Raw genomic sequence first — 27774 nt, 5'->3', positions numbered from 1 at the left:
CCCATTCCGGAGAGTCCAGATAGGGCTTCTCTTTTCCTTCTCGTTGGATGGCAAGAGGCTTCCGTGCGTTAGAACTCCCGGCATTGCAGAAGCAGCTCGGGCATCAGACCCCACGGCGGAATGCACGGTGCGAGCTCTCGGACCTGTTCCCCAAAACCCGGGAATCCAAACCGATTCTCCTGCGTCTACTCTAGCACTTAGAACTGTGTTTGGCACACTGTAAGTGCTTAACAAATGCCCTTTAAAATAAAGAGGCCTTCCCCAACTAAGTTCTTATTTCCCCTTCTCCCTCTGTCTTCTGTTTCACCCTTGCACTTGGATATGTACCCTTCGTTCACCCCACCCTCAGCCACACAGTTCTTACCGTACATAAGTACCCGTTATATTATTATATTGCACTCTCCCAAGCACTTAGTACACTGCTCTGTACACAGTAAGCACTCAAATACTCTCCATTATTTTTTTGTCCGCCTCTCCCTTTAGATTGTAAGCTTCTGGTGGGCAGGGAACATGTCTACCAACTCTCCCAAGCACTTAGTACAGTGCGCTGCACACAAGAAGTGTTCAATAAATGATTGGTGCAGGGGGAACCAACATTTAATCACACCCATTACGGGCGTCTCATCCATAATTAGAAAACTCAGCCTGGCCTAGTGGATAGAGCACAGGCCATGAGAGTCAGGAGACCTGGGTTCTAATCTCGACACCACCATTTCTCTGCTGTGTGATCTTGGGCAAGTCACTTCAGTTCTCTGGGCCTCAGTTCTCTCAACTGTAAAATGGGGATGAAGAATCCGTCCTCCCTCTCTCATAGACTGTGAGCCCCATGTTGGATGGGTACTGGGTCTGCTCCGGTCGCATGGTATCTACTTACATAATAAGTGCTTAACAAATACCATGAGTACTGTTGCTGTTATCATTAAAAATAATTTATCCAACCCCTCTCGAGCCTATGATAGGTTTGGCTTCACCGATCACTGCGGTAACAAATTCCATCTGCTCTCCACCTGCCAGGTGAAGGACAATAGTTCCCAGAAGGCTCTGTCATCCTTGCTGCCCAGCCTCCGCGCCAGCGTTCCTGGATTGGGTCCATTTGACCTACACTAGGAAGCTGTGGACCGGTTCCTTTCATCTCTCTCTTGCTGTGTCTCACCAGAGACCGAGTTCGTGGCCGTTTGTGTCCTTGGTGGATGTTGCATTTGTTCCTCAACAATTCTGTCACATTCCAGCTGGAACTTCAGGGCCTTTGGAGTCCTCATGTTCCAACTCCTTTTTTCATTCATAGCTTTGTCTGGGCGGAGTCACAAATGGTCCTCCCTTTCTCCGTCCTGCCCTCTCACCCGCTCCCCTTGCCCCTGCTCCTCTAGCATTTTGCCCCCTGCCCTCAATCGATGGTATTTATTGAATGCTTTACAGCATACAGATCACTGTACTAAGTGCTTAGAACAATACAGTACAACAGAGTTGGTAGATGTATTTCCCTGCCCACAAGGAGCTCACAGTCTTCATGGGAGAGAGACATAAAATCCGATTAAGATTAGGGGGAATAGTTGAGTATAAGAACATTTACTCAGGCAATAAGTGCTGTGAGACTGGGTCCTCTGTCCAAGGGGCAGCTGCTGGACTGGGCGGCTCCAGGGAGTTACAGAGAGCAAAATTTGCCACAGTTCTGCCCAGTACTGACACACCCAGAGAAAGGAAAAGATGTACATTGTTGTACAGAAGGTGTCTGCTCTAATACAGGAGTAAAAAATAAAAAACACAGGGCCTTAAAATGTATTGAAACTTTTTTTAGTTCACCTGGATATGATTTTTTTTTAATGGTCTTTTCTAAGTGCTCACTCTGTACCGATCACTATTCTAAGCCCTGGAGTAGATACAAGATACTCAAGTTGGACTCAGTCCCCGTCCCATGGGGGGCTTACAGTCAAGTAGGAGTTGAGTGGGATTTAATTCCCCTTTTACAGGTAAGGAAACTGAGGCCCAGAGAAGTTCACCAAGGTCACACAGCAGTCAAGTAGCAGATCTGGGATTAGAACGCAGGTCCTCTGACTCCCAGGCCTGTGTTCTTTCCACAAGGCCACCCTGCTTCTCACTTGGAAAGATGGTTATCCAAATCTTTGCTCTGGTTGGCACATGGTCTTTTTCAAGTTTGGGGGCTTAGATCTGGCCTGGTGGAAGGGTAGAGGTCAGATGGCACAGTGTAGAGAGAGAGAGAGGATGTCCTTCTCAGTTCTTCCATAACACCTGTCTTCCCACCGGGCTTTGGCCAGAACGCTGTTCAGGGAGGAGGAAGCATTCTTCTGACAGCATGCCTCCCCCTCGCTAGGACACAGCGCCTTGTCGGAGCAGTGGCCGTGGTCCATCTCAGAGCTCGCGTACCCAGAACGGGAGAGTCTTCCTTAAATTCCTTCTTTCCCCCGGGAACGATGTAAGAGAACTCGGTGTGGGTCAGGCCGTGGAAAATGGCTTCTGAAATTGATATCGACAACTTGAGGAATTAGAGGCTTCCTTTTTTATTCTTAGCAGTGAGGGGGGTGACGTCGAAACCCCGAGTTCCAGGATGTCCTCACGCATCTGTTCTGTTTTTAAACTTCCTTCTGAAGCCCTAAGCTACGGATCTGGCTTTGCAAATCCAACCTCTTGGGTTATTCTCCTTTGATTAATGCCGTTACAGTAGCCAGGGTCATTAGCAGGCAGTGCCTTCTCTCCCGGGTATCTCCCGTTTCCTGGACACCTCCCGTTACTTCTAACCCCCAACTGGGGTGGCTGCAGCCACTGTGAAGTCCTCCCTCCTCCCCTGGCTCCCTCGGGGCCAATGCCCTGCTTCCGAAAAGGCCGCTGAGGAGGCGTGCCGAGACGAGGCCACGTGATGGAAGGCCTGGCTCTGGAGCAGGGACCCCAGGGTAGCGGGCGCCAGAGAAGCAGCATGGCCTCGTGGATAGAGCATGGGCCTGGCAGTCTGAAAGACCTGGGTTCCGATCCTGATTCCACCTCTTGTCTGCTGTGTGACTTTGGGCAAGTCACTTCACTTTTCTGGCCTTCAGTTCCCGCATCTGTCAATTGGGGATTAAGACTCTGAGCCCCATGTGGGGTATGGACCGTGTCCAACCTGACCTTCTTCCGTTTACCCCAGCGCTTAGTACAGTGCCTGGCACACAGTGAGAATTTAACAAATACCAGTTAACGATTAACAACAACAACAGGAGGCCGCCAGCTCACGTCTCATGGTGGAGGGCCTGGCTCCGGAGCAGGGACCCCAGGCCAGCAGGAGAGAGACCGCGTGGCGTCCAGGAGCCGGGGGACGAGGCGGGAGGCCGGCAGCTCAGGCCACGTGAGCCGACGCTGCCCTCGTTGCCAGCGAGCCAGGGTTCGCCGAAGTCTCATCTGCCTCATCTGCCTCCTGCGATCCGGGCCTGGAGACCTCGTGAGCCCTGGGAAACAACCGGCCAGGTCCTTCCAGTTTGTAATTACTCCATTTTAAAGGAAAACCTGGTCGGTCTGGGCGGGGGGGATTAACTGGTTCGTCCCCCCACCCCCCGCTGGCGGGACTGGCTGAGGTAAAGTGTCCTCCCTACTGCACCTCGCCTGTTGCCCTCATGAATGTTCCTCTACAATAAGGGAGGAACTGCAAACCGGGAAAATCCGACCCCATGTGACTCATCCCCAGTGAGTTTTTCTTTGTATTCACACACTTTGAGTACTGTGGAGTGCTGGGATCCGGGCTGTAATTGGCGCCAGAGAGATCAGAGTATCTCAGAGTGCCAGGAACGTAGAAGCCGGCCTCTTGAGTTGGTGGTTTTCCTGGGTAATAGAAAAGGCCTGTGGGAAATCTAGATGATGCATAAATTGGGAATAGATAATATTTGGGGGAAAAAAGCACCTTTCCAGATGAGCTCTGGGTCACTTTGTACCCAGGAGAGCACCATTCATTTGGTTGTATTTGGGCAGTTCTCTGTTTTTCCTTCTGAAGCTTAAGTTTTTGCCAGGTCGGTGACCCACATTGGCATTGTTCCTGGGGCTCTGCTGAACTCCGTTTATTTTCCTGAAGCTCCTGGGGCTTGGTGTTGTTCTACGCTGGTAATAATAATAATTGTGGGATTTGTTAAGCACTGACTATGTGCCAAACACTGACCTAAGCGCTGGGGTAGATACAAGATAATCAGGCAGGACACAGTCCCTGTCCCCCATGGGGCTCACTATCTAAGGAGTCAGTTGTACTTATTGAGCACGCACTTTGTCCAGAGCACTGTGTTAAGCGCTTGGGAAAGTGCAATATAACAATATAACAGATATGTTCCCTGCCTACAGCGAACTCACAGTCTAGAGGGGAAGAGGGGGAAGTAGGAGGGAGAGCAGGTATTGAATGCCCATTTTACAGTTGAGGAAACTGAGGCCCAGAGAAGTGAAGTGACACGTCTAAGGCCACACAGCAAGAAAGTGGCGAAGCCGGGATTAGAATTTAGGCTCCTGACGCCCAGGGTCTTTCCACCCTGCTTCTACCACTGGTGTGGGGAGGCCGTTTCTCCTCCTGGTTCACTTCTGATGTGCCCTGCCCTTTGGATAAACTTGGGGCCTGCTTGTGACATTGCTTTTTTAAAGGGCTTTGTGAAAGTGTTTTCCAGAAGTTTCAAGGTGAAAGCAATTAACAATGGTGGTATTTTGTTGATTACTTACTATGTGCCAAGCACTATGCAAAGCACTGGGGTAGATACAAGTTAATCAGGTCAGACACAGTCCCTGCCCCTCATTGCACTCTCATTCTAAGGAGGAGGGAGTAAAGGTATTGCATCTCCATTTACAGATGAGGACACTGAGGTACAGAGAGGTTAAGTGACTTGTCCAAGTTTGCACAGCAGGCAAGTGGCTACAGTCTCATGTTACCTGTTTGGGTGACCTGACACATAAGCATTCCTTTTTTGTGTCTTCCCTTATACCCCGGGAAACGAAAAGTAAGTTCCTTGCGGGCAGGAAACTTGCCTACCAACTCTGCTATGTTTTATTCTCCCAAGCACTTTGTATAGGGCTCTACATAGAGTAAGCACTCGAAAATACCCTTAATTGATTCTGGGGGGACGAGAAGGAGGAATGGAAGACTTCAGTCGTGGGGTAACCTCAAAGGAGGAGACTGTCATGGACGATCAGAGAGATCTCATGCGCCAGAGGGAGGTTGCAGTAAATACTGCGACTGCTTCTGATGAAGCAATCACTACTCAGTGGCAGGGCTCTCTGTAAGACCTACCGGGCCAGTGCCTGGAACCCTCACTGGTATTATTATCAGTAATAGTATATCTGTTACGTGCTTACTCTGTGTCAAGTACTGTTCTAAGCGCTGGGGTAGATACCAGTGGTATAATCAAGTTGGGCACAGTCCCTTTTCCATAGGGGGCTCACAGTCTAAGTAGGTGGGAGAACGGGTGTTTAATCCCCATTTTACAGTTGAGGAAAAGGCTCAACCCTGCCCGTCCCCCATCCCCCTCCTTGCCCCCCCCCCCCCGTCCAGTCCCCCAGCCAGAAGCCAATTCGATCCTTAGGCATCTACTTGGCTGTGGCCTGTCCAGCAGAACCAACTGCACGGCGCCCGGAGAAGGGGCCAAGGCGGCTAACTGTGCCATGGGGCCTTGCTTTGGGGGAAGTCACTGTTAAGAAGGCGCGTTCCAGCAGCTGGGAGTTGCGCTGAAGAGGGATTGGTTGTCGTAGGGGCAGAGTTTTAGACAAGACAGTCAGCGTGTGAATAGTTGGGGAGCCCTTCTCTAGGGGATCCGGGCTCTGGGTAAGTCAAGAGTGAGTGGTGGCCCTTCAGGGTTTTTTAGCTTTTCGGGGCATCTGTACGGAGAGCGTGACCCCTCTCCGAACCCCGGTTGACCCAGTTACCAAACGCAGTCCCGAGCCCAGAATAGCATGCTCCTCGGCAACGGGGGTCCTTGACGAGCCTCTCTCGCTTTTGGCAGCTTTATCTAGCTTGACTCGTCTTTCAGGAACCCCATACTTGTTCGGGGGCCAAAGAAGGAAAGCTCCATGAGCCAGTCTTCCACCTGCTGCCCGAAAGAGTTTGGGCTGTGGAATTTCTCCAATCGGAAACTTCCAACCGAACCTGGCGGTGTGTATTCTCAGGCTCTGGCTAGCTTGGCTTGGTGTTCCTGGTTGCCTGTTTTCAGTGCGGGTGCCCAGAGGCAGAAGCCTGGGTTTGACTTGCACCCATCCACCTTCAGGCTCGGCGCTGGGCTCCAGGGGTGTTCACGATCAGTAGGTCAACGGAGCCGTTTGGTGATTAATTGCTTCTTGGGGTTTTGAGGTTTCTTATGCCCCTCAGCTTTAGTCTTAATTGTGAAAGATAATGATGCGGGCAGAGATTTGAAATGACGTAGCGTCGAAGGCTCTGGGGAGCGATGCCGGTTGCCTAGAGGTGCGTAGTGTCAGGACTTGAGTGAGGCTCCTGTGTTTCAGATTTGCTACCTTTATATTGGGCGGGAGGAGGCGGAGCTGGAAAAGATTTACTTGACTTTGGCCAGACAGGGAGAGAAGTCTATGACTCTTGACTGCACTTGGCTGGGTTCTAAAGTGAAAAATCAGGAAATTCACGGTCTTATCTCTGAGAAGGGTAAGTCCCTTACTCTTTTGGCTGTAGTTCTTGGGCCCTGAAAGATGATCAGTGATAATAAGATATTCCAGGACAAGATATTTCCATAGCCAGGGGATCCCAACGGCTCTGTTTACAGAAGAAACAGTCCATAAGGAAGGGAACTGAAAATGGAAAGGAGAAGAAAAGCCAGGGCACACACGATAGGCCGAGGTCTTGGGAAATCACAGAAACTACCAGTGGTTGGAGATGTGCACACCCCGGGATCAGAGGGCCGTTCAGATGCCACGTCGGCACACTTGTGAAGTGATACCCGGCGACGAAATTTTTTTTGTTTTGCTGTTTTCTGGGATTTGTTAGGTGCTTGCTATGTGCCAGGCACTGTACTGAGCACTGGGATAGATCCAAGTTAATCAGGTTGGGGTCGAGCCAAGCTAATCAGGTTGGACACAGTTCCTGTCCCACAAGAGCTCAGCGTCATAGCCCCATTTTACAGATGAGGAAACTGAGGCACGGAGAAGTTACATGACTTGCCCAAGGTCACAGAGCAGACAAGTGGTGGCATCTGAATTAGAACCCAGGTTCACTGGTTCCCAGGCCCATGTTTCTTACACTAGACCTTGCTGCTTCTTGGTGGCTGTTACTACAGCCACTGCCTAAGCCTCTGTACTAGAGTAGATGAGGGTAGCTCACTCCCAATCACTGTTGGCTCACCCCCTCCTACCATACCTCACCGAACTACTACAACCCAGCCCGCACACTGCTCTCCTCCAATGCCAACTTCCTCACTGTACCCCAATTTCGTTTATCTCGCCGCCGACCCGTCACCCACATTCATTCGTTCACTCGTATTTATTGAGTGCTTACTGCATGTGCTTGGGAGAGTACAGCACAACAATAAACAGGCACATTCCCTGCCCACAATGAGCTGAGAGTCTAGAGTGGGGGAGACAGGCATCAGTACAGATAAATGAATGACAGATACGTACATAAGTGCTGTGAGGCTGCGGGGGCCGGGGGGGGGGGGGGGGGGCGAACAAAGGGAGCATGTCAGGGCTGCACAGAAGGGAATGGGAGAAGAGGAAAGGAGGGGCTTAGTCTGGGAAGGAGGAGATTAGCCCTCCATAACGCTTTTAAGTGCAGCTTCCCTCTTCATATCTGGCAGACCAACACTCTCCTCACCTTCAAAAGCCCTATTAAAATCCCATTTCCTCCAAGAGTCCTTCCCTCATTTCCCCTACTCCCCCCCCCCCCAGCCCCACACACCTCTTCTGCATCACCTATCCACTTGGATACATACCCCTTAGACCCATGGTAGTCACCCTGGGCTCCGCCCATGGCACTTATATACACATCCATAGTTCATTTCAGTTCGGCCTCCCCCTCGGGACAAGGATCGTGTCTATCCTCTCCATTGTAATTTACCGTGTGCTGTGTCCACGGTAAATCCTCATCTACCGACCCGCCGGATCAGGATCCAGCCACGTACTGCTCCCAAGGGAACCGAGCCCCTGCTCAGGTCTGAACCCCATTCCCACATTTGCCATTTCCGCCTGGGCGGTGCCATTGATGTCCGGAGGTGGGACAGTGGTCAGTCTGCCAGGGATGGGCGGTCCAGAGACTGGTGCAATTGTCGGTATCCCGGGATGCTGGTATCTCAGAAGTGGAGCGAGAGTCCCTGTTGAACATCCCCCTTACCCTGTGTGTGTGTGTGTGTGTGTGTGTGTGAGCAGGCCCATTTAGGAGTGGCACTGCTCCCCCTTCCAGAATGGGGAAGAGGCCAGAAAAAGCATCCATAGACGCCAACTGCCTGGGGGATCAGAGAGGTCTCACAAGGCGCCGGCTGAGGCCACAGGCCCTCCAGCGTGGACCCTGGCTGCGAGGCCTTCTCCAACACTGAGAACGGTCAGGCTTCCAGGAGGTCAGAAAAAGCCCCACGTAGAGACCGAGACGTCCGGGAGAACGATTCATCTGTGATCGCAGGTGGCCCAGACTTGTCGTCTCACAATCGACCTGCCGTATCTAATTTTCCCATTTCTGGTCGAGAGGTGTGTCACCTTCCCAAAATAAACAGTCCAAGATATCGCACAGCTCGGTTGCCGAGGCTGATGACGTCTTGAGCATTGTGTTCTGTCACGTGGCTTCCCCGACAGTACGATGCCCGAGCCTTCCTGTAACTCTACTACGGTGGATTGTATGTCACAGAGGAGCGAATCTTTACTGGTAATCAGCCAGGAAGCAGCCCATGAAAATGTTTCGAAGCTAAGCTTCCCAGCACAGTGATATTTGTGCCCCTTCTAACAAGGGCAGCGCCTTTAGGAGGACAGAAGTGGGTAGTTGAGGAAATGGGAGTGCGATGTCTTGGTTTTGTCCCCCACGGTTATTGACTGATTTGGTGACGGGCAAAAATAGTTTCTCTCTGTTAAGGAAACTTTGAGAAACAACAGAATGGTTTTCGATACAGACTAATTGGAGTCAGATTTAATTTTGCCACCGCTAAAGTCGTCATCCTCCGGAAGACCTCACAGGCCTGAAAGTCATCCCGGAAGGAGAACCTAGTGCAGACCGCCCCTTAGGTACCGTGGGTTTTTCCCTCTGCGATGGTTGCTAAGCTGCTTTCAAAATGGAGTCGTGTTTACATTGTAATAAACATGACGATTCCACTGAAGCTTCTTGTAATAATTGCCGTTGAATCACTTGCTCTATTTGCCAGTGCAAGAGTGGTCAGAGCAGCACATTTTCTCTATCTACGGTATTTAAGGGCTTTCTGTGTCAAGCACTGTTCTGAGCGCCGGGGGAGATACAAGTGTATAGGGTTGGACGTGAGGCTCACAGTCTAACTTGGAGGGAGGAGGGTTTAATCCCCATTTTACAGATGCCATAACTGAGGCACAGAGAAGTTGTGACTTGCCCAAGGTCACACAGGAAGCACTTGGCAGAGTCTGGATTAGAACCCAGTTCTTCTAACCCTCACCCCGCCCCCGAGGCCCATGCTCTTTCCACTAGGCCACGCTGCACCTCCTTAGATGGGGGGAAGAGCGCCTCCCTGGTTTATCTCTGTTTAATGAAATCAAATTCTGTTTGCTGCTACATGTTCTTGTGTGAAGGGGCTGTAAAGCGCCTATGCTACCTACCCTTGCATTTTCATGTTGAATGTAATTGAGTCATGAATCATTTGGGGATACTTTTATGTGAGAGATGAAGGAGTAAAGTAAATTAAATTGGAGATCTGATCATCCCAGGAGATGAGCAAGAATTTGAGCTTTTTGGCTCAAGGTTGGAGAAAATAGTTTGAAAGGAAGGGAATGATTATTGAATAAAGGGTACACTTTGTGGGAGAGCCGTTCTAACATAGGCAGACTCATGGGCTCAGTTTAGAGAGAGGCAGTGCTTAGGGAGTATTCAAAAGGCCACTGGAGGAATAATGTTTTCAATTGGAGGTGAAAATGGTTCATATTTGGGGCACCTGTAAGGTGTAGCTTCATGCCCCAGGGGAAACTGTTTTTGTTTGAAGCTATTACTTTAGACATTCCAGCAAGTGGAGGAATGTGAAATGTGGTCTGGAAGGTGTTGGATAGCCACAAGCCCAGTGATCAATCTTTGAAGCCTGTGACTTCTCCATTTCAAGTTTCTAGGAGTCAGTCTGTGTTCAGCTTGGGGCTCTAGAGGGGAGAATATGTGGTCAGATAGGCCCGGATTTATTCAAGATACATTTATTCAGTAGTATTTATTGAGCGCTTACTATGTGCAGAGCACTGTACTAAGCGCTTGGAATGTACAATTTGGCAACAGATAGAGACAATCCCTGCCCAATCCATCCGGCTTCAGCCTCTGAAAAAGTGTCTGATTCTTTGGTGTGGCGGGGAGGGGCTGGGGCTGGAGGTGCGACTAGGAAGTTCAGAAGGGAGAGGAAGTGGGAAGGAGGGCCACAGAAATCATCTGTGCCGAGTCTTTGTGCCACCCCCCTCCCGATTCTGATGGAGGGATCCCAGCCCCTGGGTGGCTGACCGAAAAGACGCCTGGGGGACTGACAATCCCATCTATGCCACGGATCTGCGAAATAATAATTATGGTTTTTAAGTACTTACTATGTGCCAGACACTGTTCTAAGCACTGGGGTGAATACCAGCAAATTGGGTTGGACACAGTCCCCATCCCACATGGGGCTCGGTCTTAATCCCCATTTTCCAGATGAGGTAACGGAGGCACAGAGAAGTGAAGTGATTTGCCCAGGGTCACACAGCAGACCCGTGGCAGAGCTGGGATTAGAACCCAGGTCCTTCTGACTCCCAGGCCTGGGCTCTAGCCACTCGGCCAAAAGGGCTGCGTTCATGTCTTTCCCCGGGCTACCGTCAGTCAGTCGGTCAGTTGTATTTATTGAGCACTTACCGTGTGCAGAACACCGTACTAAGCACTTGGGAGAGTACAATATAACAGACACATTCGCTACCCACAGCGAGCTCACGGTCTAGAGGGAGCCTACAGTCCAGCTGCTCCTGGCCAAGTAAAGCTCGTTGCTTTTTTTCTAAACATCTCAGAATCCTGATTTGATTTTTTTTTTTCCCCCAAGTCCTCAGCTCAAAGAGAGCGGCCCCTGGCCCGATGTCTGCCTGCTGGGCCTAGTGGGTCTGCTATCTTTCTCTGTCTTCGTCTTCCAGCTCTAAGCTGTTGCTTCATCACAGTGGGCTAATGGGCGGCCTCAGTGGCACGGTGGCTGTCTTACTCACCCTTCTCACATATCCTGCTTGTTGAAGCTGTGTTGTAATGACTATTGCCTCATTGCTGGCGAGCCTGTCTTCTCATTTGCTTCTCATTCTCGTGAAGCAGCATGGCCTAGCAGCAAGAGCCTGGGCTTGGGAGTCAGAGGATGTGGGGTCTGATCCCAGCTCTGCCACTTGTCTGCTGTGTGACCTTGGGCGAATCACTTAGCTTCTCTGGGCCTCAGTTACCTCATCTTTAAAATGGGGATTAAGACTGTGAGCCCCACATGGGACAACCCGATTACCTCACATCCACCCCAGCGCTTAGAAAGTTCTTAGCACATAGTAACCGCTTAAAAAATACCATAATAATTATTTGGGACTGGGACAACTCAGAAGGTAACTATTAGTATTATTTTCAGCGGGAGTAGTAAGATTGTCATTAGTATTATTATTGAATTTAAGTGCTTACCGTGTGTTAGTCACTGTTCTAAGCGCTGGGAGAGATACAAGCTTATCAGGTCAGCACACTGTCCCTTCCCGACATGGGTTCACAGTCTTCTCGAAGACGGTGATTACGGTGGCATCTCTGAAGTCCTGTAGCATCTCCTCAGTGCTCCATATGTGGGGGAGCAAACCAGCTCTTCCACGTAGGACGGAGCCCAGCCTCGAAGGTGGCGCCGTCTGTGCTGCGGGGTGCTGGGCTGCACTGCCTGGGACCTCAGGGCATCCTCTGGGGAGGAGCAGCAGCCGGGAGTTAGGCCACAGATCCCTGGATCTCTTGGCATCAGCTCCTCACCCTGGCCGGGCCTAGCTCTCAGCTTGAACTGCAGGACACACAAACCACAATTACACCGATCCAAACACGTCTTATACCCCACCCTGACTACTTACTGCATCAGAGGAGCAGCCGTGGCCTAGTGGAAAGTCACTTAACTTCTCCAAGGCTCAGTTTTCTTATTTGTGAAATGGGGTATTCGTTACCTGTTCTCCCTTCCCCTTAGGCTGGTGAGGCCCCTGTGGGACAGGGGCTGCCTGACCTGATTATCTTGTATCAACCCTGCTTAATACGGTGCTTGTCACATAATCGGCGCTTAGCAGATGCTACCATCATTATTATTATTATTATTATATATTATCATCCCCATCCATGGACCATTGCCTTGTCTTTCTCTCCTTCACCCTTCCGGGTTTGTTTTATGGTGTTTAACCATTATCAGTATTTCCTCTTTGGGTCAGTAATAGTTCTGAGGCGAGAAGAGTCATTTCTGGAAAAGCGATGGACGGAGCCTTCTGGTAAATGCAGTTCTGGCTTTAGTATCTGTTCTCTTCACCCGCTATCCCCAACTCAGCGACTCTGCTTCTCTCAAACCAATCCTCCAGCCACACCTCAGGCTCGTTTCTCCCTCCTCAGTCCCCTCACCCTGGTGGTTCCCCCGGCTTGAAACCTTCCCTTCCACCCCGTCAGACAAACCACGGCTCTTCCCGCATTCAAATCCCTCCTAAAATCCCACTTCCTCAAACGGGTCTTCCCGGTGAATTTCCCAGCACCCGAACCCTATCTTAATCAATCAATGGTATTTATTGGACACTTACAATGTGCAGAGCACTTGGGAAAGTGCTTTGGGGGATTTCCTTTGCTATTTGTGAGTGGGTCACGTAGTTGAGTTACCTCACCTCGATCATACCAGTTTTACCAGGAGCATCTACTGCAGGAGCTCCAGGGCTCGGAAGCAATTTCAGATCTGCTAAAAGTGGAGAGAGTGAGCAGCTGGTGAACTAGCTACTCGTCATGAAACTCTACCATGGTGCTGGAGCTCCAATTGTGGCTAAGTTAATTAGTTCATTTGCCCTGCCAATCCGGAGAGACCAACTGACACTAATTATGCCCACAACTCCATTGCCATCCATTAACAAGGAATTTGGTCTCTATCTTACTGGAAGGCGTATTACAGGACAGTGTATAATTTCCGTTTATAATTCAGCGGGTGCCCTTGCCAAATCTCGATAGCCAAGTAAATTATTCAAACCAGGTCTCATGTAATGAGAGCGACCCAGAGATATTGTTTTCATGGAGGGGGGAAAAGAAAATCAAGGCCTTGCGAATACCACTGACACAGTGTTGCCTAGTGGAAAGAGCCCGGGCCTGGGAGTCAGAGGATCTGGGTTCTAATCTGAGCTCTGTCACTTGCCCGCTGTGTGACCTTGGCCAAGTTACTTAATGTCTCGGTGCATCAGTTTCCTCATTCTGTAAAGTGGAGATTAAATTCCCGTGCTCCGTCTCTCTCAGGCTGTGAGCACCATGTGCTCCTTCTGTCCGACCTGATCTACCTCGGCATTTAAGGATAGTCTCGAAGTAGTCTGTAATATCTTGTCTTTATATAGTATTTTCTGAGGTATTCAAAATGTTTCCAAGTCAGTTATTCTAATGAGGGACAAGGGGCGAGTGTTGCCATTTTAAATTTAAGATGAGGAAACTGAAGTCAGAATTGGTTAGGTGACTGATCCAAGGTCACACAGCAGGCTGGAGTAGAACTGGAACTAAAGCGTTGAATCCCAATTCAAGGGTCTTTTTGTTAGACTGTACTGCCTCATCCTAAGGTAATTAATTAATAACGGTACTCGTTAAGCTGTAACTATGTGCCAAGCACCATTCTAAGCAAATTAATCGGATTGGACACAGTTCCTGTCCCACATGGGGTGCACACTCTTAATCCCCATTTTACAGATGAAATAACTGAGGCCCAGAGAAGTAAAGTGACTCATCCAAGGTCACACAACAGACATGTGGCAGAGGTGAGATTAGAACCCAGGTCTTTCTGACTCCCAGGCCCGTGCTTTATGCACTAAACCACTCTGCTTCTTTGGCTCTAGACTAAGCTCTTCATGACGAAAAGGGAACATGTCTGCCGATTCTGTTGTACTGTAGTAATAATAATGATAATTTTGATATTTGTTAAGCGCTTACTGTGTGCCAGGCACTGTACTAAGCGTCGATACTCTCCCAAGAACTTAGTACAGTGCTCTGCACACGGTAATAAATACCCTGGATGATGGTGATGATGAAAGGTTAAATTGATCTAGCCCCAATGTATGTTGTAAAACAGGGCTTTAGAACACGTCGCGTTCCTCTTTGTCAGAAAAGCCACAACCAGGAGGGCAGGCGGTGGCGTTCCAGATCTGAGTGGCCACAGCTGGCCTCCTCCGGGCGGGCAGGTGGGCAAAGACAGCAAGTGGCAAACTGGAATCTGTCCACCCTCACGAGGGACTCCTTCTGTTTGGGAATCTGCGTGGGCTGCTGACTCACATGACTCTTCTGCACCGGAAACCCCCGGCAGCTAGAGAGGAGCACCCGGTTTGGGAAGCGGAAATGAACTGAGGCCCACTTAAACAAGGAATCCCGGGGAGGAGGTGGCCAGGCCCGAGCGGGCAGCCCTCTCCCAGACTGGGGGATTTGGGGCCAAAGGAGCTGCGTCACCTCACTCTGTCCCTTTTGGGGGGAGGGGGCAAAGCCAGAAGGCTCACCCGTAGTTGCAGGCTTTATGCCTGCCCCCCTGCCTGGGGGTCGAAGGGGAAGCCCCGGCTCCGGGCCCGCTGTGCTACTTCCAAGCCCCACCCTGGTCCTGAGGTGAAAGGCAGCAGGACGGACGGATGGACTAGCTGCTGGACGGGTGGATGGGCAGACAGGGCAGCCTGCCCGACTGGCGGCACTGTAGCCTTGAAGGCTTGGCGGGTGAGGAGGTTTGGACCCACTGTCCGCCTGGTGGGAGTCCCGCCTCTTTGGGCCTCGACAGTTGACAGTGGCCAGGCCAGGGAAAAGGAGGTCCCGGCCAGCCTTCCCGAGGGGGCAGGAAGGGTCCCCGCCCGCAGGGGGCTTTGGTGGGAGCAGCTTGGTGGTCACTCAGAGCACAGGGTGCAAGCACAGCCCCTTTGGCTTGCAGCGGGTGGGGTTACTGGAGGAATTTAGGGAACCTAAAACTCTGAGAGTCAAATGGACCTGGGTCTGCCACTTGTCTGCTGTGCAACCTTGAGCAAGTCACTTCACTTCTCTGGGCCTCAGTTCCTTCATCTGGAAAATGGGGATTAAGGCCAGGCCCCATGTGGGATCAGGGACTGTGGACAATCTGATTAGCTTGTGTCTACTCCAGCGCTTAGTACAGCACCTGGCATATAGTAAATGCTTAACAAATACCGCAAAACCCAAAAACCTGATGCCTGTGTGGTATGCACCAAAAGTGCGTGTGCACACTTGTGAACAATGGATTCCCCACGTCGGTTAATCAGAGGCATTGATAATGAGAATGGTATGTGTTAAGCGCTTATTATGGGCCAATACTGTACTAAGCGCTGGGAAGGATACAATACAATTAAATCAGATCCAGTCCCCACATCCCATGGGGCTCAGAGGACCCTCGGCCACGACTCGTCTAGAAAAGGCAGGACCGATTTTCAACCATCTCAGGTTTGTGCCTATCTCCCCCGGGGCCAATCTCCAAACTGTAGATGGTTTTCATATTTACTAATGCCCACTACTTTATTGTGAAAACAAGCCCCCAAAGCTTCCCTGCATTGTTCATTGCTTTAGTCCAGAGCAAGAAGCTTTGTTGACATGAAGGTAGAGCTCTTTAAATTATTGCTGGCTCCTATTACTTTTGAGAAACTATTGACAGTAGTCAGCGCACGTGTATTTTCAGAGTATTTATCCCTGGAATCCATGGGTAGAAGTGGATCTTGTATTTCTCTTCAGAGGGAAGCGGTATTGCCATTCCTGGATTCAGGAGACTCCGGTTCGCGACCCGCTCGCCCACCGACCCGCTGGGTAACCTCAGCGGGGGAGAATGTCACTTAACTTCTCTGGGCCTCGGTTTTCTCAACTGTCAAATGGGATTAATGATGCCTGTCTCTTCCCACCTCACAGGGATGTTGTGAGGCCCCAAGTGAGGATTGACGTGAGCGGGCTTTGGAAAAATAAACGCACCCGAGAGATAGCAGGGATTTTTGTAGATTTAGCCCTCCCTCGTCCTCCGTTTGTGGCGGGACATCCCTGTGCCTTGTTGCTACGGCTTCCGCAGGAGCAAAGCTCTTCCTCCCTCCCACTTTTGCCCCTTTGCTGTCCCTTTCTCCTGGCCATCCCGGCTCCAGGCGCTCGGATCCTGGCCCACCTACTTCCCTGGCTTCCCCCAACTCCCACTTGCCTACGTGCCTTCTGGCCTGGTCCTTCCAGCCTCTGCTGCCTGGAGGCCACCTGCAGTGACCTCAAGGAGGCAGTTTCCACTGAACCGCAGGGAATCAATACTCTAATTGACGCTCCCCCTGCCCCCATTTAGAATGGCAGTTCCTTCAGAGCAGAAAAGTATTGTTTGAGGTAAGGCTGACCAGTAAAGCTGCCCATTTGGCAGGGGTCTGGCCTTGCCCTGGCCGTAAGTCAGTGTTATGCCTGCAGCGTCTCCTGACTGGAAGGGCAGCTACCCATAGGGTAGAGAGGGTCTGCTGACTGAATGTTAGTTATTCCCTTTCCAAAGAAAACTCTATTTAAAGAAGGCATGAGGGGAAACCCAGGGTGTAGGCCCGTATCAGGTGTTTCGGTAAAAATTCTCCTGGTGACCCTTTTACTCTAAGCCAAAGTGGGTGGAGGGGAGAGAAGGAGAACCAGGGAGCAGGAGAGGTGACTTGTTTGGAAATTTCTTAAACGATGCATCCCGCCTCTCATCTCTATCCTGAGCAGCCATGGTTCTTAGCCGCTAATTGCCAGGAGGATTTGTTCACAGGCTGCTGGCCGCAGGTGGTCTGATGCGTCTCCCCAGGAAAAGTTCCTCACTTTGCACTACTGTGGGCAATTTTTCTTTTTTTTGAGAAGCAGCACAGCCTAATGGCTAGAGCATCAGGCCTGAGAGTCAGGGGACCTGGGCTCTAAGCCCAGCTCTGCCACTTGCCTGCCATGTGACTTTGGGCAAATCACATGACTCTTCTGTGCCCCAGGTTCCTCACCCGTAAAATGGAGACTGAGTATTTGTGCTTCCACAGGCTGTGAGTCTCATGCGGGACGGGGATTGTACCTGAACTGATTCTCTTGTATCTACCCCAGTGCTTTGCGTAGGGCTTGGCACAGTACCAATGACCAGATTTTCTATTTTCTTCTTCCGGTCTCCCCCTGCCCCTCCCCCCACCCCCGATTTATGGAAAGGCCAGCTTGGTGAGTTGGGATGGTTTTGGAGGCATAGGGTTCGCTGGCTGGAATCAGACCTGTCGTGCGAAGGGTTGTGAATGTTTAACGTGGCGATTAAGAAGCCCTTATGGATTTATAACTCGTCTCCCTTCCCAGCGAATATTGGTCAGTGAGAAGTTTGGAAGTCCTTAAGCATCATTTCCTCTCTCTCTTTCTCCCATGTAGGACATGAACTTGATTGACATACTCTGGAGACAGGACATCGACCTCGGGGCGGGCCGGGAAGTGTTTGACTTCTGCCAGCGGCAGAAGGAGTATGAGCTGGAGAAACAGAAGAAATTGGAAAAGGAAAGGCAAGAGCAGCTGCAGAAAGAGCGGGAGCAGGCCTTGCTAGCCCAGTTCCAGCTGGACGAGGAGACGGGCGAGTTCCTCCCCATCCAGCCCGCGCGGCCCTCTCAACTTGAAGGCGGGGATGGGCCCGCGGCCTTCTCCCAGGTACGGGGCTGGGGGGGAGGGAAGGGGGCCTCTGTGTCCAGTCATGTGGCTTTGCCCACATCTTGGGAGGGAATGGGCAGGCGGACGGGACCCCAATTGCGCCTTCTCTCCCCCCAGAGCCCCCCAACCCCTAAGCCGGATGCCTTGACCTTCGATGACTGCATGCAGCTCTTGACCGAGACGTTCCCCTTCGTGGACGACAATGAGGTAAGCGGGCTCCCCCTCCACCCGCCATTGCCATGGGGCTCGCTGCAATACTCCCCATGCCTGCCCAACGCGGCTCGCCCCCCCCCCTTCCCCCCCCCGGGAATCGGTCCTCCCGCTGCGGCTCCAGCCTCAGGTTTCCTTTTAGGCATTTTGGAGGGAGACGGCCTGGTTGCCGGGCTTGGGGCTCCCTGGCTGCCACCAGCACCTGTGGAACGGGGCCCCCCCAAGACTCTCCCGCCCCCAAACTCTGCCAGCCAGCTAGTTGGGCCTGCGTGCGCCGGCCTGGGAGGGGCCAGGACCAACGCTCCGCTTTGCCGCGGACACGGCGGATCAGGTCAGAGCCTGTCTCCGGGCGCCGGGAGCGTCGACATCCGGCCCCGCCTCCCGGCCCAAGAAGCAGCACTGAGTCCCTGGGCTGCTGGCCCGCCCGCAGCCCCCTCACGGCTGCCACGGGGCAGTGGGGCCTAGCCGGCTAGGGGCCTGGCCTCGACTGGCCACTGAGATGCAGCCCTTGGGCCTCCAAGTCTGGCCGGGGCATTCCCCCCACCCCCCCACCGCGTCAACTCATCCATCTCATCCCCGCAGGGGCCTGTAACCCAGGCACCCAGGCACAACCCACTGCAACCTGTCACTGCCCCCCGGGCCTCGCTGGCCACATGCCTGGAGGGGCTTCCTCCCTCTCCCCTGCTTCAAATACAGGAGGCAGGGAGACTAGAATTGGGGGGGGGGGGGGGGGTCCGGCTGGGGGGAAACACAGGTGAGTCCAGCCAGTGTTTAATGGGAATGTCAAAGCTGTAGCAAACTTAATAATCAGAGTCCTGGGGTCTTTTGGGGTTAATTGTAAAGCTCTTCACTGTCAGTGGTATTTGAGTGCTGATTGTGTGTGCAAAGCCCTTTACTAAGCCCTTGGGGGAATACGATACACCAGAGTTGGCATCACATTCCCTGCCTACCGGGAGCTTAGACTGGAAGAAGAGCTGGGCTCCAGTGGGAATCTAGCAGTGTGCCCACACTTAGGGTTCACTCACCTGCTTCTGCAATAGCACAGGGCTGAGGGGTGGAGAAGGCAGCCCAATGGAGGGGTTTGTCACCAAGGCCATGAGCTTCCACCAGCTGCCGGTGGGAGGGAAGGGAGATCCCGGGCCGGCTGGGATGGAGAGGAACTCCTGGACTCAGCTTGGCTCAGAAGCTCCAGGGCTCTGGACTCCCACAGGATTTGGGTTTTTTTTTTTCTTTCAAATGGTACTTGTCAAATGGTTCCTATGGGCCAAGTACTGTTCTAAGCACTGGGGTAGATATGAGCTACTCAGGTGGCTCGCAGTCTGAATCCCCATTTTACAGGAGGGAACCAAGGCCCAGAGAAGTGACTCTCCCAAGGTTACACGGCAGGCAAGTGACAGCTGGGATTAAAGCCCGGGTTCTTCTTACTCCTAGGCCACCCTGCTTCTCTACTTCTTCTGCTTCTCCTGCCACACTTGGCTGGAGGAGGGAAGGGAGCGTGGGCACTTCCAGTGCCAGGGCTCTGGCCTCCAGTGGGAAAAGCAATAAGGTCCCAGGAGCCCTGCCGTTGCCAAAGTGCAAAACAATGGCAGGACCAGCTCACCGGAGACTTCGAAACCAGGTTCCTAGGGTGGGAAAGATAACGATTTTGAAATTCATTATTCTGATCAAAGAGCCTTAGCAGAAAGGTGGCCCCAGGGAGAGGGGGTTGTCCCAGAAACATTAATTTGAAGGTAGGGTTCCTGCTGGCAAGGCCAGGGCAGAGCGCACAGGTCCCAACCGCAACCAGAACAGGAACCCAAGTAACCGGAGGGGCTCAAGGCAGCATTTGGAGTTCATTCATTCCATCGTATTTATTGAGCGCTTACTGTGTGCAGAGCACTGTACTAAGAGCTTGGGAAAGCACAACCTTTCTGGTTCTCTCCAACTGCCAGATGGAAGAGCAACTCTGGGCCAGAGCTTTGAGGCTGGGGGCAGTGGGGCAGCCCAGCCCTACTCCTCATTAACGCTGACTGGGAGAGCCCCTGGGTGGACTTGGCCTAGGGTGGGGGGGTGATAAAGTCTCCGTGCTTGGTCCTAGGTTGCTCCAGCCACACTTCAATCTCTCAGTCCACCCCCTGCCGAGAGCAGCCCTGTCTTCGTCCCTCCCAGCCCGACTCCAGCTCCTGCCGAAGCCCCTATCCTGGAGCCGGCCGCCACGGACTCAGCCGCTATGCAAGACATAGAGCAAGTGTGGGAGGAGCTGCTGTCCATTCCAGAGTTACAGGTGACGCCGGGCCCAAGCAGAGACCCCAAACACGTGCCCCCTCCCTTCATGCCAGTGGGGACAGGGGAGGACTGGGTGGAGGTGAAGGCGCGGTCATTTTGCTTTTCACAAAGCGAAAGTACATGGCAAACCTAGGATCTGAACTCAGGCCCTTCTGTACAAGAGAAGTGAGGGGATTGATCGCTCACTCATCGCTTGGTGGGCTCCTTTGTAGATAGCCCCCTTGGGGCCCAAACCCTCCACCTGGGCTAGGCCTGACACCACCAAGCCCCGCTCCACAGAGCAGGTGGCCTCGCTCCTCTTTCCCCTACACTCCCTTGGTGCGGCGTGCTCGATGGCAGGGGAAAAGTCAGGAGCCGGGGAGGGCCGGCTGGCTGAGCAGGAGATGGAAAGCCTGCTGGCCCTCCTTGCACTCCTGTCAGGGTGGATGGGTTGAGCGTTAGGATCGGGCTTCAGTTGCTCAGCGTTCTCGTCACCTTTGCCCTTCTTCACACAGTGTCTTAACATTCAAAATGACAAGCAAGCTGAGGCGGCCCCACTGCCGAGTCCCGAACCCAAATCGGGCGCTGCAGACCGCCCCTATGGCTTCTACGACGTGCTCTCCCCGCTGGCCTGCACCATTGAGAAAGAGATGAGCGACAGCAGCCCCGCCTTCCTTGGCGCTTTTGAGGGCAGTGCCTTTCCCACGCAAGACCTCAGTGTATCAGGCGCCTGCGCCCAGCCCCCCAGCCCCTCCCTTGGCCCTGACTTCTGTGAGGATTTCTACACCACATTTGTGGTGGAGCTGGAGCCGGGGGCAGAGGGGGCGGGGGCTCCGAGCAGGTCGCTCACGGACCTGCTGAACGAGCCTGTGGACCTGGCTGACTTGGCCCTGTGCAAAGCCTTCGCTACCCCCCGGCCCTGTGGCCGGCCCGAATCCAACGACGCCGACTCAGGCATCTCCCTCAACACGAGCCCTGCTGCAGCCTCCCCCGAGCCTTTGGCTGACTCCGTCGACGGGGATGCTGCCCCAGGCTCCAGTGACTCGGAGACGGACGACGTGGACAGCGGCCCGCCCGGTGGCGCCAAGATCCGGCCGCACGCGGGGGCCGAGGGCGGGAGACAGGCAGACCCACCCAAGAAGGAGGTGCTGGCCGGCCGGGGGCCGCCCCCAGGCACCAGGGACAGGCCCGCGGGCCGGCTGGAGGCGCATTTCACGCGGGATGAGCAGAGGGCCAAGGCTCTGCAGATCCCCTTCCCTGTGGAAAAGATCATCAACCTGCCCGTGGATGACTTCAATGAGATGATGTCCAAGGAGCAGTTCAGCGAAGCCCAGCTGGCGCTCATCCGTGACATCCGCCGGAGGGGCAAGAACAAGGTGGCCGCCCAGAACTGCCGTAAACGCAAGCTGGAAAACATCGTGGAACTGGAGCAGGACCTGGATCACCTGAAGGACGAGAAGGAGAAGTTGCTCAAGGAGAAGGGAGAGCACGACCTTAGCCTCCGCCTCCTGAAGCAGCAGCTGAGCAGCCTGTACCTGGAGGTCTTCAGCATGCTGCGTGACCAGGACGGGCAGCCCTACTCGCCGGCCGACTACTCCCTGCAGCAGACGCGCGACGGCCACGTGTTCCTCGTCCCCAAGAGCAAGAAGCCGGGTGGACAACACGGAAACTAGGCCAGGCGAGCGGGAAGGCGTCTTGGTAGGACGGTGCTGCTCCCGCTATCTCCGCCGGCCGCAGACCAAGTGTTCTTTCGTACTGTTAGACTGAGAGCTCCTACTGTGATGTGAAAGGCAGATTAACTCATGTTTTCTAAGTGATTCTATGCAAATATACATATATATATATATGTATGTGTGTATGTATTATATATATATATGCTCATATACTCATATGAGTATATATATATATATATATCCCAGGCTAGTATAGAAAATGCAAACCTAAAGATATGAAAGCATCCAAGTAATAGAAGGCATATGGAAGGATGCAAAAATCAGTAGTTACCTTTTTCTAACAGCTGATGTTTCTTTTCTTAACAGCATTTTTTGGGCTAGTTCCTGTAAGTGTAAATAGTACAGAACTTATTTATATACTATTCCCCCTTTGTTACACCCCTAGATTTATATGAAAATATGATTTGGCTTGCTAAATCCAATTTGTTGCAAGACTAACTGCAGAGACTTTTTTTATAAATACCAGTCGGATTGAAATTGGCTGCCCTTTTTTCTTAAATTGTTTTGCTTGAGAGTAAATATTTTAATTTAGTAAAAGAGCTGGAATTAATAAAAATATACAAGAGTTAGATCTTTGAAATGATTTTTTTTTTTTTTGGAGTCACCTACAAGACCTCACACACCGAGTAGATTTGCTCAAAAGAATCCCATTAACAAAATTTCCATTCCCTTATCAGGATATTTTCCACTCACATATTTTTGTCCCCTCGACAAGGTGGTCTTCGTACGACAAAATCCCAGGTAGCGCTGCGTGTATGTTCCAGTGAGACAGCCACCTCTCTGGCCAGTTGTTGATGGCAAATGAACTTTGGATTGAACTCAGGTTTCCACCTTCTCTACCTGCTGGTGGCTGAAAACATTTTACTCACTTCCACTCGGCTCCCCACGTCCCTTAGGGTTTATAATTGTGGGCCGGGCACTCCTGTCACAGTGGAACTGGAGCCGCACACAAACCACTGGAATCAGTTCTTCCGACCAAAATGGAAAATGGTTTGAGCACAAATAAAATATTTTTTTCTACAGCATTTCCTTGCCTCTAACGTATGCCGTGTGCCACCGTTAACTCTGGTGGCCCTTACTCCGTTGTGGTTTATTGGTTTAAAAAGTTGCCTTGGCAATAGCAAGTTGGCAATGTTTTTCTGCTTTTATGCGTTCTCATCTTTCCCACCCTCGCAGTTCCTACTACAGTGGCTGGGGACAGTTGGGGAATGGGCATACAATCCCTCAAACCTGGGTGATTGGAGGGCAGGGTAGGCTGAAACAAGGCCATTAAAGAGGGAGGGTGCAACTGGGGTGTGGTGGGAGAGTGGATAGATAAGAGAGCTGTTGGGCTACTTAACCCAGGGCTGCCCTCCTCCTCCTCAGTATTTTAAATTGAACAGTTTCACCTGTTCACAAGGGAGCCCGGGAGGGGATATTGAATTGAAACCCCACATCACAGAACAATAATCCAGACTATTTCTACAGCACACCCCCTTCTCCAGATAACCAACTTTACCCAGCCATAAGCCAGAGATATTTAGTGTTAAGATGAAATACAGAGCTCTTCAGAAACATGGCACGTGAGCTCTCAGTTGCTTGTCCCGAAAAGCCTACTGATCCTGTTATATTTTAGGTACTTACTGCGTCTGTCACTCCATTAAGTGCTGAGGCAGATACAAGGTAATCGGATCAGTCACAGTCCCTGTCACCCACAGGACTTCCAGTCTAAGAGGGAAGCAGAGCAGCTGTTTTACCCTCATTTTACAACAGGCACAGAAAAGTTAAGGGATTTGCCCAAGGTCACTCAGCAGACCCAAAGGAGAGCTGGGATTGGGATCTGGGTCTCCTGACTCCACTCCCTGTGCTCTTTTCACCAGACTTCACTGCCTTGTGTTTACTCAGTTCCTCAGCATTCCTAACCCAGTTGTTGAGAGCCCGGATCTGATTCTCCAGGCAGTAAGTACCCTCCATCTGGCACATTTCCTTTGGGGCCTTTACCAGGAAGAGTTTGCCCCCAAATGGATTTGGGAGTTCAATTATTCTAGTTTCAACATCAGAAAGGTAAATGGCCTTTTATGAACTCCAACCATCTACTATTCTAGGAATGCCAAGCAGGCTATATGTACCTGTGAACCATTTAGTCTAAATATTGAATCTCTGGAAAAAAGTTCACGGGCATCTCATCCATGATCTTGTAAATTAATCTGTGGCATTTATTGAGCACTTCCTGTATGCTAAAACATTGTATTAAGTGCTTAGGAGAGCACAATGCGTCAGAATTGGTTGACACATTCCCTACCTGCAAGGAGCTTTTTTTTTTTTTAAATCATTTAGGTTATAAGGACCAAATGACAAATGACTAATACCACAAAATGTAATTGGACCACACTTTCCTGCCATTTTCTCTTGGGCTGAAAATTACAGCTGCCTATACTGAATGTGCTAGAAACTGTAATCCAGTATTCAGGAGGGCCCAGTTGTATTTACTGAGTGCTTACTGTATACAGGGCACTATACTAAACGCTTGGGAGAGTACAATATAACAAATACATTCCCTGCCCAGAGTTTACAGTCTAGAGCAAGGAGGCAGAATAGAAATAAATTACAGATATGTACATAAGTGCTGAAGGGCTGGGAAGGGGGAGATGAATAAAGACAGCAAGTCAGAGCAATGCAGGAGCAGCTTGAAGAAAAGGAAAAGAGGGTTTAGGGAAAGCCTCTTGGAGATGTGCTCTCAACAAGGCTTTGAAGGGCAAGGAGAGTAATTGTCTGCTAGACAAGGAGGGAGGGCGTTCCAGGCCAGAGGTAGGATGTGGGCAAGAGGTCGACAGTGAGATAGACAAGATCGAGGTACAGTGAGTAGGTTGGCTTCAGAGGAGCAAAGTGTTTGGGTGTAGTTGTAGTAAGAGTAGTGAGGTGAGGTAGGAGGGGCAAGGTGATTAAGTGCTTTGAAGCCAATGGTGAGGAGTTTCCCTTTGATGAGGAGATGGATGGATAACTACTGGAGGTTCTTGAGGAGTGGGGAAACATGGCCTGAACCTTTTTGTGGAAAAAATGATCCAGGCAGCAGAGTGAAGTATGGCCTGGGGTGGGGAGAAACAGGCTGGAAAGTCAGCAAGGAATCTGAGACAGTAACCAAGCAGAACAAGATAAGTGATTGGATTGACATGGTAGCAGTTTGGATGGAAATAAAAGAGCAGATTTTAGCCTTTTGTTTTTTACAAGGTAGTATCTTCAGTGAGTAGTTAAAGGGTTGGCTTGACAACATGAAGCAATCTTTAGGCCATGAATATTTTTAGCAACTTGAAATAGTTATCCCAGCTCCTGGTGAACCTTTGTATTTGTCTGATAGTGCCCCTGCTCTACCTACAAAATTGTTCCCAAGTTTTTTGGGCTTTTAAAAATGGTATTTAAGCACTTACTATATACCAGATGTTATACTAAGCACTGGGGTAGATCCAAGATATTTACTGTGGCATTTCATAAGTGCTTACTATGTGCCAGGCACTGTACTGAGCCCTGGGGTGGATAGAAGCAAATCAGGCTGGACAGTTCTATCCCACACAGGGCTCAGTCTTAATCTCCATTTTATGAATGAAATAACTGAGGCACAGATAAAGATCACAGAGAAGAAAAGGGGCTGGGATTAGAACCCAGGTCCCCTGACTTCCAGGGCCATGTTCTTTCCCCTAGGCCACATTGCTTCTCACTGTAGTACAAGTGCTTAAAGTTTTAGGATTTTTACTTGCCCAGGATACCTTCTTGGGCTTCAATGACGATTCCTAATTTTACATGGCTTTTCTGGAGTGAAATTTATTTGGAGAATCAAAGCCTGATCACAGCACTCAGGTACATTAATCAAAAAATAGTATTTACTGAGCACTAGTGTGCATAGAAAAGTATGAGGTAGGAGACATGACCCCAGGATCTTACAATGTAATTTAGGGAGACAATTTATAGATAGAAAGAAGGGCTTAAAATAGTTTACAAGGTTATGTAAAAAAGGGTAGAGTGGGTAGGTTGAATGCCAAAAAAAAAAAAAAGTTAGAGATAGTAACTCAGGTTTAATTCAAATAGCCTATAACCCCATGGATTTCAGAGGGCTTTGGACAGGGGGAAAGATGAACTCTGGTAGATTTGGGAGGGAGAGTTTGGGTTGGGGGCGGGGAGGAGGTAGGAAAGAGGTGAGAAAGAGGCAGGGATTAGATGTAGATCCCAGAAAAAGGTGCAGTGAGAAGGGTGATCTTGGGAAAAAGGAAAGGTGTGAGCTGGTGGTATGAGCGGGTGTACAGTTGAAATGTGACCTTGGGCACTTCTCTGGGCCTTAGTTACCTCATCTGTCAAATGGGGATTGAGACTAAGCCCACCTAGGATAAGACAGAGTCCAACCCCATTTGCTCTATCTAACCCAGGGCTGAATATAGTGCCTAGAACAGAGTAAGTGCTAAAACACATATTACCACTATTAATAATGGATGGATACCAAGAATATTTTTGAGCACCTGTATACAGAGCACTGTACTACACATTTGGGAGAGTACAAGTTAGACATGAAACAAGACAAGGAAAAGGATTATACAACTGAACGCTTGGAAAGAGGTTGGGGGCAGGGGAGATCTGTGCTGGACATTTTAGAAAGGTGATCGGGGAACAGAGTAAAGTACGGACTGGAGGAGATCTGTGAGGCAAGGATGATGCACTAGACAAAGCAGAATGTAAAATGGCCAGATCCACCAACTAGCCGTTTGGGTGGATCCTTTAAATTGTTGCATTGTAGAGGAATAAATATTACTTGGCGACAGACTGATAAAGGGGGTTGAAAAGAGGCAAGGAGGATGCAAGCTTCAGAGCCGGGTCGGGAGGAGGAGACCAAGAACCCGATGAAATGTATCAGTAGGGCTTCCGTGATCACCAGCTTCCTTTCTCCTACATCACCTGCTTTTTTAATTAGGTCCTTATTTTTGCCAGCTGCATTATGGTGCCCAAAGGCATGCGAAACAGGATGGCGCCAAAGAAAAACACAAAAAAAACACACCCCCAAAATTAACTAGTAACTTTCAAACCTTGCTACCTTCACCAAGCTGTAATCCTTAATTGCATTCCATTACCCTTAACCAACTTAAACAGTCATTTGTCTGGCTTCTGCTGCCTTTGCACTTTTCAAACTCCTCGAGCAGCTCAGACGGCAGTATGACCTCCACAGGGAAATACCTCCTACTGTCTCTCTCTCCAGAACCAACTTCTGCAGTCTTGTTCCTTTACATTCCTTCCTTGGCTTTGCCTGAAAAGAATGACAAGCTCAGCAAGATAATCCACGTACACATCTGTAAATTAAAAATCACTTACTCTCCCTCTAAGACAGCAAGCTCACTGTGGTCAGAGAACCGGTCCACCAACTCTGTGGTATTGTACTCTCCTCAGCGCTTAGTTCAGTGCTTTGCATGCAGTAGGCCCTCAGTACAACTGTTAATGAATAAGCAGACAGAATTCAAGAGCCACTCATTTGTATGGGACAGCTGAAACTTGTCTTAAGCTGTTTCTGACCCATACTAGGACCATGTCCCTTGAGCCCCAGTAGTGGTGCGAGGCTTGGGGAACAGATTTGTTTTCAAGAACTGTTAAAATCAAGTGGTGGGTTGATGGAGTTGAAATATTCTGCTACCC

At 50.8% G+C, this 27774-nt stretch overlaps 1 protein-coding gene and 1 long non-coding RNA gene across 4 annotated transcripts in view; one reads left to right on the top strand and one right to left on the bottom strand.

The window, feature by feature from the left end:
- Window positions 1–23148, top strand: part of NFE2L2 (nuclear factor, erythroid 2 like 2) — a 34154-nt gene extending 11006 nt beyond the window's left edge. For all 3 annotated transcript variants that reach the window (XM_029071690.2, XM_007671275.4, XM_007671274.4), the window contains exons 2-5: window positions 17672–17941; window positions 18059–18148; window positions 20229–20414; window positions 20911–23148. In XM_029071690.2, the coding sequence (XP_028927523.1) occupies window positions 17672–17941; window positions 18059–18148; window positions 20229–20414; window positions 20911–22068 (1704 nt within the window). In that variant the 3' untranslated portion in view covers window positions 22069–23148. The remainder of the gene's footprint in view (window positions 1–17671; window positions 17942–18058; window positions 18149–20228; window positions 20415–20910) is intronic.
- LOC114814213 lies at window positions 19983–23791 on the bottom strand. Its single transcript, XR_003761960.1, has 4 exons — window positions 23752–23791; window positions 22822–22978; window positions 22400–22452; window positions 19983–22171 (listed from the first exon to the last, which is right to left on the bottom strand). It is a non-coding gene; the product is annotated as an uncharacterized LOC114814213 (long non-coding RNA).
- Between the last annotated feature and the right edge of the window lie 3983 nt (window positions 23792–27774).

The sequence above is a fragment of the Ornithorhynchus anatinus genome, chromosome 9 (genome assembly GCF_004115215.2).
Source record: "Ornithorhynchus anatinus isolate Pmale09 chromosome 9, mOrnAna1.pri.v4, whole genome shotgun sequence".
In the NCBI taxonomy this organism is placed as follows: Eukaryota; Metazoa; Chordata; class Mammalia; order Monotremata; family Ornithorhynchidae; genus Ornithorhynchus; species Ornithorhynchus anatinus.
This window is presented reverse-complemented; position numbering and strand designations above follow the sequence as displayed.